General features: G+C 37.1%; 1 protein-coding gene across 1 annotated transcript in view; it reads right to left on the bottom strand.

Annotated features, from left to right (window-relative positions):
* The window catches only part of WDR3 (WD repeat domain 3), a 31895-nt gene extending 15438 nt beyond the window's left edge, over nt 1–16457 (bottom strand). Inside the window, exons 1-14 of the mRNA XM_070935326.1 lie at nt 16374–16457; nt 15793–16027; nt 14403–14612; nt 12375–12493; nt 11714–11792; nt 10307–10402; nt 9052–9162; nt 7823–7924; nt 6931–7028; nt 6640–6744; nt 4833–5063; nt 3479–3572; nt 1194–1295; nt 290–375 (exon numbers count right to left, since the gene is read on the bottom strand). Coding sequence (XP_070791427.1) covers nt 290–375; nt 1194–1295; nt 3479–3572; nt 4833–5063; nt 6640–6744; nt 6931–7028; nt 7823–7924; nt 9052–9162; nt 10307–10402; nt 11714–11792; nt 12375–12493; nt 14403–14612; nt 15793–15963 — 1604 coding nt within the window. The 5' untranslated portion in view covers nt 15964–16027; nt 16374–16457. The remainder of the gene's footprint in view (nt 1–289; nt 376–1193; nt 1296–3478; nt 3573–4832; nt 5064–6639; nt 6745–6930; nt 7029–7822; nt 7925–9051; nt 9163–10306; nt 10403–11713; nt 11793–12374; nt 12494–14402; nt 14613–15792; nt 16028–16373) is intronic.
* Nucleotides 16458–16587: the final 130 nt, after the last annotated feature.

Below are 16587 nucleotides of genomic sequence, written 5' to 3'. Positions count from 1 at the left end.
CATGTTTTTAGTCTTCAAATATATCCATCCTACCAATAAAGGTATTAATTTGGTGCAAGAAGTATAAGAGAGATTAATATAAAAGATATTCATAGTATTTATTTCTACGAGACAATAGGTAGGATGTCTTAGAAACAGTTTACAGCCCAGAAGATATGCAAAATTATTTCTAGCCAATGTTTTCAAAAAGGACACTCTACATCATGTTAGCAAGCTCTATGCATCAACAATACTATAAGAATAAAATTCAGAGCTCAAATATTATTAATTCCTAGAAAAACACTCTCACCTCTTTTGGATACTGTTCCTGTCTTTCACTAGCTGAAATTCCCAGAACTTGACAGATTTATCTGCACCTCCTGTTATAAAACCGCGCTGAAGGAGAAAATAATTTAATTTAAAACTAAACATGGTCACTTTTGCTATATATAAAAGATGACACAGCAGAAGACTTAAATATTGCTTTATTCACTCTTCAAGAGCACATTATATGCAGAAAAGGCAGTGAGTTGAACTGAAAACACTACCGTTTGCAGACCATTACCAATTCATTTCTGTTTTTTTACTGCTTCTTCTCAACCATTTATGATGATCTACCATCTACTTCTCCCTCAACTAATCACACTGAAGGTGATTTAGAAGAGAAGCAGCATTAAAAGATTTTTGGATCCCAGCCAAAAATTTGTTTTCCTGGACTGAGAAATCAATCAGTAGCTTATTTCCATAATACAGTATTGCAACAAAAGCTAAAATCCTCACCAATCCAAATTCTAAATTGGACTCTGTACCTATAGATGATCACCCTCCCTTTTGCCTTATCAACTACTAGTACTATTTTACATTGTTAATGTGAAAAAAACCACTCACTGACATTATACCTGAAAAGTCATCGTAACTTATTTTTAAGTAATTACTCTCATTAAACACAAGGTCTGCAAAGGATGGCAGAAAGCAAACAAGAATCAGGCAGCATCAAAAGCATTCCAGGACCTACAACTGCCATAGAGAAATGTATTATTCACACGACAGCACTCCATGGAATGATGGAAGATAGTAACAATCTTTACAGCAGATAAGAGAACCCGACTAATATGCCCATTTCCATACCTCCAAAAGTCTACTATTATTATAAGCTATTATGTCACCTTGAACATAACTCTATCAAATAAAAAGGAAATTTAAACTTGTCCTACCTGATCTGAAGAAAGAGATATGGACCACAGAGCCCCCTCATGAGCATCAACATTTTCCAATAAACATCCAGAAGCCAGATCAAAGAGCTGCAGCTTTCCAATCTAATAAAAATTATGAATTATCATTTGTATACAAATTGATACCAGCTATCAATACCAGCAATTTTTCAAAGATTTTATCAGAAATGCCAATGAGAAGTAAGTGCCAATGAAAGGAACAGACGAACAAAAAAACATTACATGGAATCAAAACTGTGTTACTATAATTCCAGCTGAGGATGGAAGAGAATAAAGCAAGGAAGGTTTTTCCATATTTTTTGCTCAAATGCATTTACTTCAAAGTTAAGGATGTGAAGGACTTGGGAGAGTTTCCTGACAAAAGCCTTTTTTTAAAAATTAATAATTAAGGTTCATTGCACAGATGTTTAGACTGGATTTGGCATTTTTAATCACCTATGACATCTTTTCCAAGAACCTGGGATAGGCCGATGTTATTGTTTGATGGTGTTAAATACATTGTCAGAGTATGTAAGATGTTCCAAGTAAAGCTGCCATTTGCAATTGACTGGTGATTTTGTCAATGCCAATAGTGCTCAAGTGGAGCTCCAGATATTTGGGGGTTGAACCCAAGGTACCTATCACTATCTTTGCTTTCTTTTACCACAGTTGTTTACTTCTATGGTATTTAGTGGTTTTCTCCAGTTCTTTCCTTTCTATACTGCTTTCTCCAGATCAACATCCACTATTCAGACATTTTCATCTTTCTTATTGACAATTTTTATATCTGGTGTCTTATGTGGCAACTGCTAGTCTATTAGAATTCTAAAATCCCAGAGAATGGTAGCTTCTACATTTTCTATTACTTTGTCTATTTTGTAGTTCTAGCTTGAAGGCAAATGGCATTCCTTGCAGATATTCCAATATACCATTGTTGCTATTTTGTCATGTTGTTCTTTCAGTCTATGCCAGGGGTGGGCAATTGTGGCTCTTTTACAACCTGTGGACTTCAACTCTCAGAATTCTTGAGACAGCTTGGCTGTCCCAGGAATTCTGGGAGTTGAAGTCCACAGGTTGTAAAAATGCCTCAATTGTCCACCCCTGGTCTATGCAATCTTCTTGCAGTAACTAACTAGGTAACCCATGGTTTCTGCAGCTTCTTTGCAGAGACAGCACTTATTAATGTCATTTGGTTTTTGATCTGGGAGAAAAGAATACTTGTGTCGCTTGTTAAATTGATATACCTGTTCTTCTCTGAGGACAGAATCAGGAGAAGAGAAAGAATTTGATTAAATATACTTGCCTCTCTTTTGAAATTATTTAGATTTTTTTTTATTGGCTGCTGATTGCCTAAAGACGGCTCATTTCAGGCACTAGGTAAAAAGCCTTTTTCAAGGAGATGCTGAAGAACAATGACAACAGAACTACAGTGTGCCTAGGATTAAGTACAAGTTTTGGAAAAGGTGAGTCCCATTACCACAAGGAGGAAATCAAAGGAGATGTGACAAGAGCTTCTTGCTGTCCCAAAGTCAGTTTTCCAAAATACATTCCTCCTGGAAAGTACTAAAGGATCTAAAGGCACTCTATTACAGACTCCTACATTGATAATTTCAGAGTTGTGGAGAATCAGGGCCACCATGAGTGAGTCTATCATTAGAATAGCTGAGATTGTCAAATTGGTCAAGTGCTGCAGACCCTGGTATATCATCAACACTGCTTTTTGAGAACCAGCAGCTTACATAGAGCTAGGAATCCTTTGTGCTGCTGAACCAGAGGCAGATGGACAAGTGATACCATTGATGGGACACCTAAGGGGAAGGGTGAAGCACTTGTTCCTAATTATTCAAACATGGGTGGATTGCTTAGAACTTTGAGGCAACTTCTCCCATCATAATCAAAGCCAGAGTAAACAAGAAAGAAGAATGGAGAGAGATAAGATTCAAAGGAAACTACAATTTCGTTTGTTTTTTTTAAAGGAGAAGAACTGGAAAGGACTGTGAATTAGTTTGAAAAGAATAATTAATCAATAGGATGGAGAACAAGACAAGTTTTTTCTGTCTCTATCAAAAGTCAAGAACAACTGAGATCCAGACAACTGTAAATCATGCATAAAGGAAACTTGAAGGAAAAAGATGGGACTTCTGTAAAAGACCAGTCTGCAGCAGTAGCAAAACTTCTGCAAAAAAAACTTGTAAGGGCTCTGTATTGACTAGATATGATTTTTTAAATTAAAAATGTGGCATTAGTAGCAAGATCTCCTAATCCTTCAGAAAGGATGAGCAATTTACCTTTGTCCCTATAATGACCTGCCGGTCTCCTGGGACAAACAGGGAGCAAAGTGCATAATCACACTCCATGGTCCGGATACACTGCAAGGTAGACCTGAGAAAAGAAACAACAAAGTAATCAATTTTACACACAAGAAATACATTTACTGGAGGTATTTTTGGAAAAGAAAATTTCTTACAATTTCACAAATGGCAAGAAAAAGCTATCACTGTAGATTAGCACAATATTTAACCCCAGATTTCTCTTCAAAAAGCTGTTTTATAAAAGCTAGCCAAAACAGAGCTATGATATACTACCAGTGGAGAAACTAACTGGCACAACACGTAACTGGAAAAACAGTTAAGTATGCTCATGCATGATGTACATACACACTACAATAGTAGTGAACCAATTTGGAGTATAATTATAATTACTTTAGAATGTTAGTACAGCCTCGAGATCATCCTTGTGCCAAGAATGCTACCTTCACAATTAAAAAATTGGGACTTTCAGAGAATTTCCAAAGCCAAGAAATTGGTGTTGAGTATAAAACTAAACTGAGCTCATAGACCTTTCAAATAAAAATCACACCAAGTATCTGATGCTGACTTCATTTTACCAGCTTCATTTGGTGGCAGAATCAAACATTGATATTTGCAGAGGAATAACTATATTAGGATTAGCAACCTCTAAAAATCTGTTCTTTCCAAAAACTGTCAGCAGATACTGACCTACTTCAGCTTTCCTTAGCTTTAGAATTACCTCCAAAATTAAGTAGAACAGGCATCATAAATTAGATGGATGCTTTGATAGGAAGTATTCCGGTGAACTGGCTCTGAGATAGCAATAAGTACAATAGCTTCAGTTTTCCACAGTGAACAACCAGATGCCTCACAAAGTAGCTAACAATTTTCAAGGGCCCTCCAGGAACTGAATTTGAGAGTCATCAAATTTCGGATTCAGGAGGAACATGCAAATTAGGACTAGCAGCCACTAAAACGTATCCCAGAATCTGAACAATCTCTGACAACTGTAATATTTTGAGTTTAGTAATACCCAATTTGACTATACGTTGTACAAAGCACTGCAGTGACCCAGAGTTTTTACATCAAATGTAAGACAACTTACTATAGGAAAGATCAAACAACACAAAGATAACTAACTCCATTGATGAATTCATAAATGTGACCTTTCTATTTTAAAAGTACATTATTTGGTATATAATCCGCCTTACTGCCTACAATAAGATATTAGGCATTTTCCTGGATTCCATATTAATAGTTCAGATTCACACCTGAAGACATTTAACACAATGTCCTTATTAACATGGATTGCAACTTACTTCTTCCTTCAGCATACATAGAGGATTCATACCTGTTCCATATTTTAATGGATTCTGCAGCAGCAGAGAGAATGGCGATGTTATCAGAGCTAAATGACACCGTTCTAACATCAGTACGGTGACCTCCAATGTTTATCTTCGATGTCTGCACAACTTGGGGAGATTGCTCGGACGACTTCAAGCTGTAGCATTCAATGTTATTGTTCTGGAGCATTAAGCTGGCTTTCAGTTCTCCTTTTGGATTCAGCATCAAGTCAAAAGATCTGTTTCAATAAAATACTATTTATTGTTTAAAAAAGTAGTAACTTGTCATGTTAAGTGTTAAACGAATTAAGAGCAATAATATGTAAAAGAAGCCAGCAAAGATAAATATAAACTTCATTTGCAATCCAGACTTCAATAATATATGAAATGAGAATTAGCAAGACATACATGCTAAAATCAAAAGTCATATTGTTAATATCCAATGGATAATGGAAATGACAAGGAAACATCAAATATATTTATTTTTGCTTTATGAATTATACTAAGGTTTCCACAACTGTGTGGATCCCCCAAAACTGAGAACAGTTTTTAAAAACACGGATGTATAAGGCTGTTTAATTTGCCTATTGAAATATTATGACTGAACAAAGAAACATTTTGAAGTGCGGTGCTGGAAACAATATTTAAAAAAACCTTGAGTCAAAGAAGAACAAATTATTCAACAGTAGTGGAAGCACTAATGATGAATAATAACAATGACTGCTTAGTGAAAACATTACAATAAAACTCAAGTTAAATATTTTGGAAGTGTAAGAACCATTGGAAAAAAAAACTCTGATCTTTGGAAAAATTGGCCACTAGAAGAGAAGATGGCTGAGAGGGGTGTGTGTGTGTTAAACTGCAGGATTTTAATGTTGTATGCCACCCGGAGTCACTTTGAGTTGAAATGTAAAAGAATATTTCATAGAAATATAGAAATATAAGTTTGTTTAATAAATAAATGTATTCCTAGTTACATGAGCAAAAGTATGCAAAACTTCAAAAAAAGCCATTATTGAAAATAATCACAGAAAAAATGATATCCACCCTATCACGAAGACAGAGAACAACAACAGAATGTTGGAGTCTTCGTTTCCAATAAAGTTCAACCTCTACCTAGAACCCTCTATAGCAGTGTTTCTCAACCTTGGAAGCTTGAAGATGGGCGGACTTCAACTCCCAGAATCCCCCAGCCAGCACTGCTGGCTGGGGGATTCTGGGAGTTGAAGTCCACCCATCTTCAAGCTACCAAGGTTGAGAAACACTGCTCTATAGCTTTCTCCGTTTGTTTTCCCTATAGTTAAGTAACATCTCTGCTTTTGGCTTTCTTCATGTATCTCCAGCATTTAGCAGCCAAATCTGTATTTAATTACATGGCCCAATCCTTTGTGCATTATTTTTTTAGAAAATCTCTGTTAAGCTACATCAAATCCCACTCCACCAGAAATAGTTTGGCAGAGGAGAAAGAGTAGGATTGTGGTTGATTATATTCATTTTGTATTACACAAAAGCTTTCCTTCTCTTGTTCTCTCTTTACTGTAAAAATTATATTTTTTAAACTTGGTCCTAGGTTTGGATTTATATTACAAGAGAAGCAGAGACTATCCAACTCCCTGATAATATACAGTAACCCATGAATCAATTTGCTGTGCTGACTTGAAAAAGGACAATATTAGAAGCAATCAGTAAATTTTTGTAGTTTAAATACGCTATAAAAATGTTGAGTTATTTTATAATATTACTGTTTTTTTAACGCTTGATTGCTTTTTAAACAAACGATAAATATATTTATCACCCTTAGTACTTGGAACCCACTTGATTTTAGCAGAAGCTTTGATGTTAACAAGACGTTGAATCTTTTCCTGTAGACTGCACTCTATATTGATATCAAGTTCTTCCTCTTCCACATTTGACTTTTGTCTAGAACAAAAAACACCTCTGTATGAATCAGAAATATTAACATAAGTTGTACCTTGAATCTTAAAAGTATTACCATTTTAATTTGATCATTTTATGGATAATTGTTTTAAAGTAATATATAATGTAGTTCTTCTATGTATCAGAAAAATATAAAAATGACAAGTATAGCAAATATATTGTATTCACTTGGCTTTTTTCCTTGCTTTCCTCATTTTCTTCTCTAATTTCTTCTGAACTTCTTCTTTGCTGAGGATATAGAATATTTCCAGGACAGAGTCTGTTCCCTTGAACAAAGAAAAAACAAAATAAACTAGAAACTTGCTGGTTCAGAAATCTCTTTCCATAGCTATAAGGCCAGATGTCTGGCAGTACATCTGGCCTTATGTACCTATATGTAGCTATAAGGCCAGATGTCTGGCAGTACATCTGGTCTTATGTACCTATATGTAGCTATAAGGCCAGATGCCTGGCAGTATAGCTGACCTTATGTGCGCAGGTGATTATGGGGGCGACTTGGTGCTCCCATCTGACATCGTTCCTGCGCGACCTGCACTGGCTCTCAGTGGTCTTCCGGGTGTGATTCAAGGTGTTGGTTGCCACTTTTAAAGCGCTCCATGGCATAGGACCTGGATATTTACGAGACCGCCTTCTGCCTCCAATAGCCTCCCACCGACCAGTACACTCCCACAGAGAGGGTCTCCTCAGGGTGCCATCGGTTAGACAGTGTCGACTGGCGACCCCCAGGGGGAGAGCCTTCTCTGTGGGGGCTCCTGCTCTCTGGAACGAGCTGCCCCCGGAGATTTGTTGGATTTCCGACCTCCGTACCTTTCGCCGTGCCCTTAAAACGCTATTATTCCATCAAGCAGGGCTGGCCTAAAATTTTATTGGAATGGGTTATTTTATTTTAGATGATTGGCCAAACTATTTAATAATTTTAAATTGTTTTTAACTTTTATATTGTTGGTTTTTATTTTGGCTGTACACCGTCCTGAGTCCTTCGGGAGAAGGGCGGTATAAAAATTTAATAAATAAATGAATAAAATAGTATTCCCATATGATCCAAAAGCTATCCACTCACATGGCAAGCAAGGATTCTCCCTGATCGATCAGTAGCAAGACCAACAACACGATTCCTTCCTTCCCTCATGATGGAACCAGCTTTCTCACACTTTACAGTGTCCTAAAAAAATTAATTAAAAGAGGACTAAACAAATGTGGTCTGAAAATTTCAACAGTCAATAAAATGCATGCAACACAGATTACTAAAGAGCAATTATTTATTACCGTCCAAGCAATTGAAAATGACAATATTGCTTTGACAGTTCATCTGTGGCTATAGACCAAGAAAGGTAGCCAGTCACTTTACATTTCTCAGTGCCCTTCTTGGAAAAAAGCCATAGACAAACATGAAGGAAAACAAAGCAGTGAATGGTTCAAAAGAAAAGAAAACCATGGTTATCATAAAAAAAAAAAAAAAATTAAGAGAGGGTGGACAGCATAGAAAAATGAGTTAGCTCAGCCAAAATGACATAATACAAGGAAGACAGGAAAAAAGAACCTGGCTAAGTAACAGAGCTGCCTGAAAAGCTGTACTGGCATTCTTTCCCATCTTTCTTTTTCATTATGAAAAGAAGAGGATATCTGTTCTCTCCAAAGCCTTTTCTCTTTTTTAAACATTATAATGGCAGGGAGGAGGATTGATCTCAGGCAGAAATTGCTTGGTTGTATTTGTTTGCAATGGTCAAAGGTGACTGTGCAGGCACCGAGTTTCTTTCCATGCCACAGGGCACTCTTTCCAATCTGATAATGGATTTGCTCGCAGTAGCTGTTTTCTTTTCTTCCTATTCATTCTATTCTATTGCAGTTCACCCTTTTATTCAGTGAAGGATCCTATAGAATCACAATGCTGGAACGATCTAATGGAGAATACAGGCAGAGACCCAAAGACCAAGATGTGGGCGAGAGATGTTGGATGCTGAATGCACGCCCACCCCCTGGAGATTCAGCTTCCCAATCCTCCACTAAGAGATGAGTGGCACACAGTGATTTCTTCACCACCAATAACCCACATTATGGCTCAGCATTATGTATGAACCATGTGCATCCAATAAGATTTTAAAAGATATCATGACTTTGTGCCCTTCAAATTATTATTCAGTTACTGTATTTGAAACTAGGAAAGCACTAACATGGAAAACCTACTTAAATTAGGAACATCTATCCTGTCTATTTGCTTCAGATGGAAATATTTATGTATGGTCAATGTGGCAAATTATGTGTTACTGTGACTACATATTAAAAAGATACCTCCTTTTGGTCCTCATCTTGTGCATCTGCTTTATCGTCTTCAGAAGATTCTTCCAAGCTCTGAACATGTCCTTTATTTCTCTTGTTTTCAGGCTCATTGGAGTCTTGGTCCTATGCAGTGTACCAAAAGAATAAGAGACTATGGCTAAAAGAAAGCCTTTTCTTTCTGCAAACAAATCATTTTTAATTAAATATCTCAAGTATATAGCACAGGGACTCAACCTCGCTTCAACCTGCTTCAAACTATTTTATTTAAGTAGGATTAGGGTTGTGTTTGACCTCAGGGGGCCAGGGTGGGAATGACTAGGGTGGCCGTGGCCAGCATGTCACTCGTATCTGGGGGATGCCTGTGGTGGTCCAAGCGCTCTGTCAGCAAAAACGGGCTCCATTTTTGGCTGGGAAGGCCTCCTGCAACCCTCTGCCAGCAAAAACACAGCTCTGGAGGGCTGCACATGGCCCTCACAAGCTCCATATTCGCTGGCAGAGGCACTGCGGGCCAGTCCTTCGCTGTTTCCAGGGCGGCCCCATGGGCAAGATCAAGCACTCAGTGGGGCGGATATAGCATGTTTAGACAAAGCCAAAGTAAAAACAGCTGCTTTGTAGTAAAATAACATGACCATCAAAGCTGTATCTTAGAGCCGGGGATTAAAAAAGATACAAGATAGATGACATTCAATGAAAGTGGATCTCTATTAAGATACTACTTCTACCTTAGTTTATTTTTAATTAAGGGAACCATGTGATATGAAACAAACAGCTAAAATATCTCCTGGAAAAATAAATGGCTTCATAACTCTCGATTGATCCTTTACAATCAAAACATACAGTCAAATAAGTGAGTTCAGCTCCATCTATATACTACTAAAACTTTGTTTATAGCCTTCAATTAACGCAAACAGTATGTCATAGTGCAAAAAATTTTGAATCTTGGGCCTCAAATCTGCAAACTTAAAAAAATGCATACAAAATTTTATTCTTGTGTAATTGAAATTTCAAGAATCTTCATACAGCTACAATGCTGCTTGGATCACGTAATTGTGATTTCTGAAGTTCCATGCCAGTTTCTCACAAAGTCAATGGGCAAGGAAACAGAAAGCCAGAAATCACTCCCGCTGCCAGTGCAATACCAATGCAAGGGAATATTATTTTATTCCATTTGCATTTATATTTTGATTTTACATTCAATACTGAAAACACTAAAAATAATGTACTTTAATGTGAATCAGGTGAAGCAGTAGAAATATCAAGCGCTTACCTCCTGGGAATACATGATGTTCCATGCTCTCAGTTCACTATCAGCAGACCCAGTAATAAGAAGTCTTTCTTCAGAAGCCAAAATTAAACCCCACACCTAAGGAAGAGCATGCCAAAAGCATTTCTTATTTTACTACTGTAGTTCGTTCTTCAGAGAAGACTGAAAACTAAATCTACTTCCCTCATTTCTGTAAATTTAACTTCCTCATTTTGCTGCCAGAAACCCAAAGGCAAAAAGTTTTAATGGTCCCTTAAGATAAGATTTGGGCTTACCATGATATACTATTTTACTTTCATCAATGAAAGTTATTTGCATATAGGATACTCTTCTTACCCACTATAATAGGCAACAGGGTGAAATGTAAAATTTGTTACTACCGGTTCTGTGGGCATGGCTTGGGAGGGGGGGTGTTAATGTGACTGGGTGGGCATGGCCAACTTTTTTTTTTTAACTTTTCAAAGCATTTTTTCTAATGCTTTGAAAAGCCTCTGCTGATCAGGCAACTCAGCTGGGATCGTCAGAGACTTTTCAAAGCACTTTTTTTACCACTTCTTCGGCCAAGAGGTTTCAGAAAAAAAATACTTTGAAAAGCCTCTTCATCGGAAGAGGTTGTAGAAAAAAATGCTTTTAAAAGTAAAAAAAAAAAAAAAAAAGCCTCTGATGATCATGCGGCTCAGCTGGGCATGCCCCCCCCCCCCCCGCAGGGATTTTTGCTACTGGTTCTCCGAACCACCTGCCGCCATCGCTACCGGATCAGGTGATCCGGTCCGAACCAGGAGCATTTTACCCTTGATAGGCAATTCAGAATAATATCCTACCAATTCTCCCTATCTGTAAAAATAGTCACTTAAAACTGCACATAAAGTGGAAAAAGAAAATCCCTGTGATTATCTCACTAAATGAGCAGTCAGTAAGTGAAGGCTACCTATATACAGGTATATAGGCCTATTTGAGGCCTATTTGAGATAGCCCTCAAAATATTAACGATCACTTAGCAACCATTCAAAGTTACAATGGATCCACCATTGGGCCTACTGATAATCTGGATTCAAAGCTTCGATGGCTGAGGTTTTTCCATGGTTACATGACTGAACTTTGGATACTTAGCAACAAGGCCACATTTATGACCATTTTCAGCATCCCGCAGTCATGTGACGGCATTTTATGATGGTTTTGTTGAAAATTGGCACTTTCGGGTTTTGGCAAAATTGTGCCATAGTGAACAATGGATTCAACCTAACAACTGGTGTTCGTTCAACGGCTGCTACAAAAACGTCACGGACTGGTCACATGACCAATCCATTTTACAAGCATCATAACTTACACTTGTAAGGATTATCTATACTTTGAAAAGACATTATTTTTTTCTTCCTACTATTCTCACCTGCAAATCTGCATTCTACTTACTTCAGAGCGGTGCCCAACCAATGTTTTAAAACAATGCTGAGTATCCAGGTCCCACCATTTTACCACAGTATCTTTTCCACTGCAAGAAAATGTTGCCTCATAAATGGTACTGAAAATATTACCACCATTACAACATTACATCAGAAAGTTCCCCTATTCAGTAGCAAGTATATACACAGTACAGAATAAATTAAAACCTATGGATTAAGTTCTCCAGACAATGCATTATTTCAATGGGAAGTGACAAAGCTAAAAAAATTAGTCAGAATACCCATGAAGCCAATTTTTATTGTAACACTAACAGAGTCTTTCTGAATCTGTAGACTGTTCTTTACTAATACCCTTAATTTTCAAAAGGAAGCATCTATGCATATTTCATGGAGGATAAATTACAGGTTAATCTTCTCAACAGAAGAGAAAAAAATTAAAGTTTCCTTCAATTTATTCACAGATTTGGTAAATTAATGCAAGAACATCTTATTTGAGGTATTAACACTAAGCCAACTGTCTACAATGCAAATAATACAACTGACCCAATGAATAATTAGTTTTTCAGGATTAATTTTTTTCCTTAATTCCTAGCAAATTTTTTGAATTTAAGTAAAATTGCAGTACTTAGTATGTGAGAGGACAGTTACATGTACATGTAGAAAACAATTACCTAGAAATCAATATATTTTTTGCTTTCAAGAATAATAGCTGTGTAATTGCATCCTTGTGGCCTTTCAACCGGTATAAACCACTCTCATTGATCACATCCCAAATTATGATATCTGTGTCCTGGAGAAAAAAAATCAAATAAATTAAATGGCTCAACATGTTATTTTCCTGGCAATGAACAGGGTAAACTCACCCCTTTACCCAATGTCAAATATATTTCCTGCTTCCATATGATCTCAAAAATATTAAATTAAAAATGTGATTCCTGGTTTTTTTTAAAGATCAAAACAGCAAAAGGCAATGTGTTCAATATTTTTGTTGTTTACATATTTCACTACATAGCCTGCCTATCCTTCAGAAATGCCTTCTTAAACTATTTGACAATAAAATGATAACGAAATCTGACAGCAAAATCGCCTTCACAAGGCTTAAGAGCAGTTGTCACTAAACTACAATTCTCAGCAGCCCCAGCCAAGATTGAAAGATGTGTGAAAGATCAGTTTACACAGTCTGAATTGTTACAAGTTTTCTAAACTTATAGAGACAAACAAGTGTCTGCATTCTTTCTGCCACTCAAGTTATTCATAGAAAAATCAGTATACTGATGTATCTTCATACACATGATTTGCTACTACTTCCTTGAAGTTGCATTTACTATCAAGTTTTGCTTGCCTGATTCTTTAATAACGTTTATATGCAGCTTGGCATACTAATTAAGGACACCAGGCTAGAATCATGAGTTCTAGGTTGCCTTAGGTATGAAGTCACCTGAGTGACTTTAAGCCAGTCAATCTCTTTCAGCCCCAAAAGGTAGTGGCAAACCACATCCAAAAAGCTTGTCAAGAAAACTGCCAGGATTGTCCAGGAAGACACCAGGAGTCAAGATTGACTTGATAGCCCAAAAACAAAACTAAAAACCTTTATCCTAAAAAGGATCTGAGGGTAACAGACAAAAAAACAAAACAAAAACCCAACCCTAGTTAATCAAAGCCAATAAAGTGACTGCATACTGCAATATAAATAAACCTACATGTACCAAGGATTTCAGAAGAATCTGTGATTTATTTAGGCACTGGAAATCTAGTTATTAGACTGGAAGACATGTAAGTACTGGTACTTACAATTTTACACTGTATTTGGAACTATTTCATTGCATGGTACAGAAATTTATGAAAGCTTGTTCTTCCTTTGGGGTAAAAAAAATCTCAAAATCAGGTCTCAAAAATTGAGAGGATGTCTGCAATTCTAAAAATGTCTTGCACACTTCCAATTAGCTACTCTGAAAGGAATCCTTCCTCAATAAATATGGATAGTATTTCCATTTTTCTTTTTGTGTCTAGTTACCATATGCATAACATTCATTTTCACTGTCTGCATTTTTCCCTATTCCTCATTGATTTTCTCCCAAATGATGCAGATTTTTCACCTTGCTATTCTCTCCAATCCCAAGCGTATTTGTTTAATTTTAATATTAGTTGGTAAGCAAGCAAAGACATTCAGCTTTCCTTGTCTTTCCCTCTACTTCCTCTAGGAAGATAGTCTATATTCAGAAAATAATGGGTTCCAAAATGAACAGAATAAAACAGAAATAGATGGGTGACAAGCACAAAAAGTCAACAATCACCTTGGCATGTGTACATGTTACTACTCTCAATATAAATACTAAATATTTGGAAAACTAATAGGGACAGTGAAGTAGGACCCTATTCCTGGAAATTTAATCTGTGTTAATTTGGAAAAAAAAAAAAAGTTCATTAGCCTCTATATCCTACTTGGGAACAACCAAAAACATTTAGTTGATCAGTGATAGAAACAAATACCATATATTCCATTCTTATGTTATACCTACCTATTTTTGCCATTCCCCTTATTTCTCTCTCTTTTCCTAAACCCCCCAAAATAGGAACCTAAAATCTATGTCACACAAATTCATTCCATTCCATTCCATATATCTCCAATCTTGCACTGAGCCTCAATCATATATTTCATTTACATCTATTAAAAATCAGCAATTCAAAAAAATTCTCACCTTTGATCCTGATGCCAAACATCCTCCCAGCTCATCAAATTTCAAGACAGTAACAGCAGCTTTATGGCCATTGAATGTGACAGTTTTTTCAGCACTTAAGAGGTTGAACAAACAGATTGAACCATCTTCATATCCAACAACCAAATGCAAGCCATCTGGAGATGGGCAGAGGGCAGTGACTTCCTGCTTGGGGCCCTGAAAAATGAGAATCTGCAAAATAAAATAGGAGAATTTCACACTTTGGAATAGTAAAAGATTCTGAAGAAAGCAGCAATCAGTACATGGTTGCTCTAATAAGTTATTTTATACATTTATATTGTCTCCCATCATTCATTATAACCAAGACACTTAAAACAACATACAGTAATGACAAATGGAATCTGCCATAGAACCAAGACTCACTGCTCTATTATTTTAATGCTGAAACTTTGGATCCTTTTAATAGAAAAAGAAGATACAATTACAACATTTTAAATTTTAAAAAATGAACAAGTACAATTATCAGAATTCTAAGTTTTTCATTCTCCCTTATTTTTTTCCAACTTTTCCCATTAACACGGAGTCTCAATCTCTCTCTCTCTCTCTCAAATAAAAGGATAGGTTTTTCTGAAGATTTTATAGTTGTGCAAATCTTGAAGTTGCCCTAAATTGACAATATTCTTCTCTTATAAACAGACTACTGTTTTCATTAGAGTAAAGCTGCATACTTGGAGAACTATGCATACAAATAGCAGAAGTAATTGCTAACAGTAATTACAACTGACTTATTCCACAACTTTTAGCAAAAAAATGTGGAATGTTGACTTTTTAAATAATGCATATTATTTATGAGTAAGATGCTGGCCTAGAAAAAAGATTGAGGCCTCCCTTAAGCACAAATGCCATCTGGGCAACTTTGAGCTAATCACTCTCTGTTAGCCCAACCCACCTCACAGGGTTGTTGCTGTAAGGAAAACAGGAGGGAGGAGTATATTATATAACAACAATGAAATAATAAACAGATAGTCCTCATTTAACAATCACAATTGGGACTGACTACTTGGTTGTTAAGTGAAGCAGTCCCTAAGTGAAACTGTGACTGTATCTATAATATATACTTATATCTTATTTCAGCTTTTTTTTTTTTTGCTTTACAATTCTGTGAATGCTGTAAACGTGAGGATGATCATAAAGTTATTTCTTCATCACTATCACAGTTCCCAAATGAGATTATTAAAAGAGGGCTACCAATAATATTTTTCTGTGACTCCCGCAAACATCAGTGTGATCATGGCAGTAATTTTAAATAAATCTTCATCCAGAACCTTCCTTTAACCTTTTAAACACAAACAAACAAATACCAAGAACGAAATCCCACTATAATACAGAAGGAGCCTGGCTTTGTGCTCACCTTTTCTCCTTTCCTTGTATCCCAGAGAAAAACATGTTCACAGGCTGGTACTGCAACATAGCGACCTTTCTCACCACGCAGAGTCACATAGGCAATATTGCCTTTCTGGCTGGCAATCACTCCGAAGAGGGCGGCGTCCGCGTACCGCAAATATTGCTTGGTGAGGCCCATGGGTAGGCTTCAGGTTTTTGCAAAGTCCAAACCAGGCTAGTTGAACATTATATCTGAAGCAAGGCTAGACATAAAAAAAAAATCGTTAACTTTTTAGCCAGCCATTATTACTCTTCGACTTCCAAAACCTAACACAGAAACACCGCAATTATTTTGCAGAGTACACTTCTGCAGTGCACTTTTTGACTCTGCCGTTGTTGGATTTCTATCAGGAAGGACCGAATTGCAGACTCGGCTCTGCCACTGAGATCGGCTGGGCAGCCCGGCTCAGTTTCTCCGCCGGTTAACTCGAAAGGCAAAACGTGTAGTGCAGGAGGAGGAGGACGACGACCGATATCACTGCATAAGCCACGGGAGGAAAGGGACTCCCGATCGCGCCAGAAAAATTAAACGTACTACGGCCAGTTTACCTCCCGTTTCCTCCGCTTGAGTCTTCCCTCCTGCGGCGAACGTGTCAGCCAGCCAAGCAGCGGGACTATCCCACCAGCCGCTCGTTGCACGTGTAGCGGGGCTGAAAGAGTAACCTGCCACCCCAGTATGCTTAGGCAGAGGAACCGGAAGAGGTGGGACGAGGATAAACAGAACATGGAGCTATGGAAATTTGGAGAGACTCATCTCACTACA

This window comes from Pituophis catenifer, unplaced genomic scaffold, assembly GCF_029215685.1.
Source record: "Pituophis catenifer annectens isolate HBS135680 unplaced genomic scaffold, rPitCat1.0.hap2 SCAF_2, whole genome shotgun sequence".
Classification (NCBI taxonomy): Eukaryota; Metazoa; Chordata; class Lepidosauria; order Squamata; family Colubridae; genus Pituophis; species Pituophis catenifer.
Note: the sequence above shows the minus strand (reverse complement) of the source record. Positions and strands in the feature narration are given on the sequence as shown.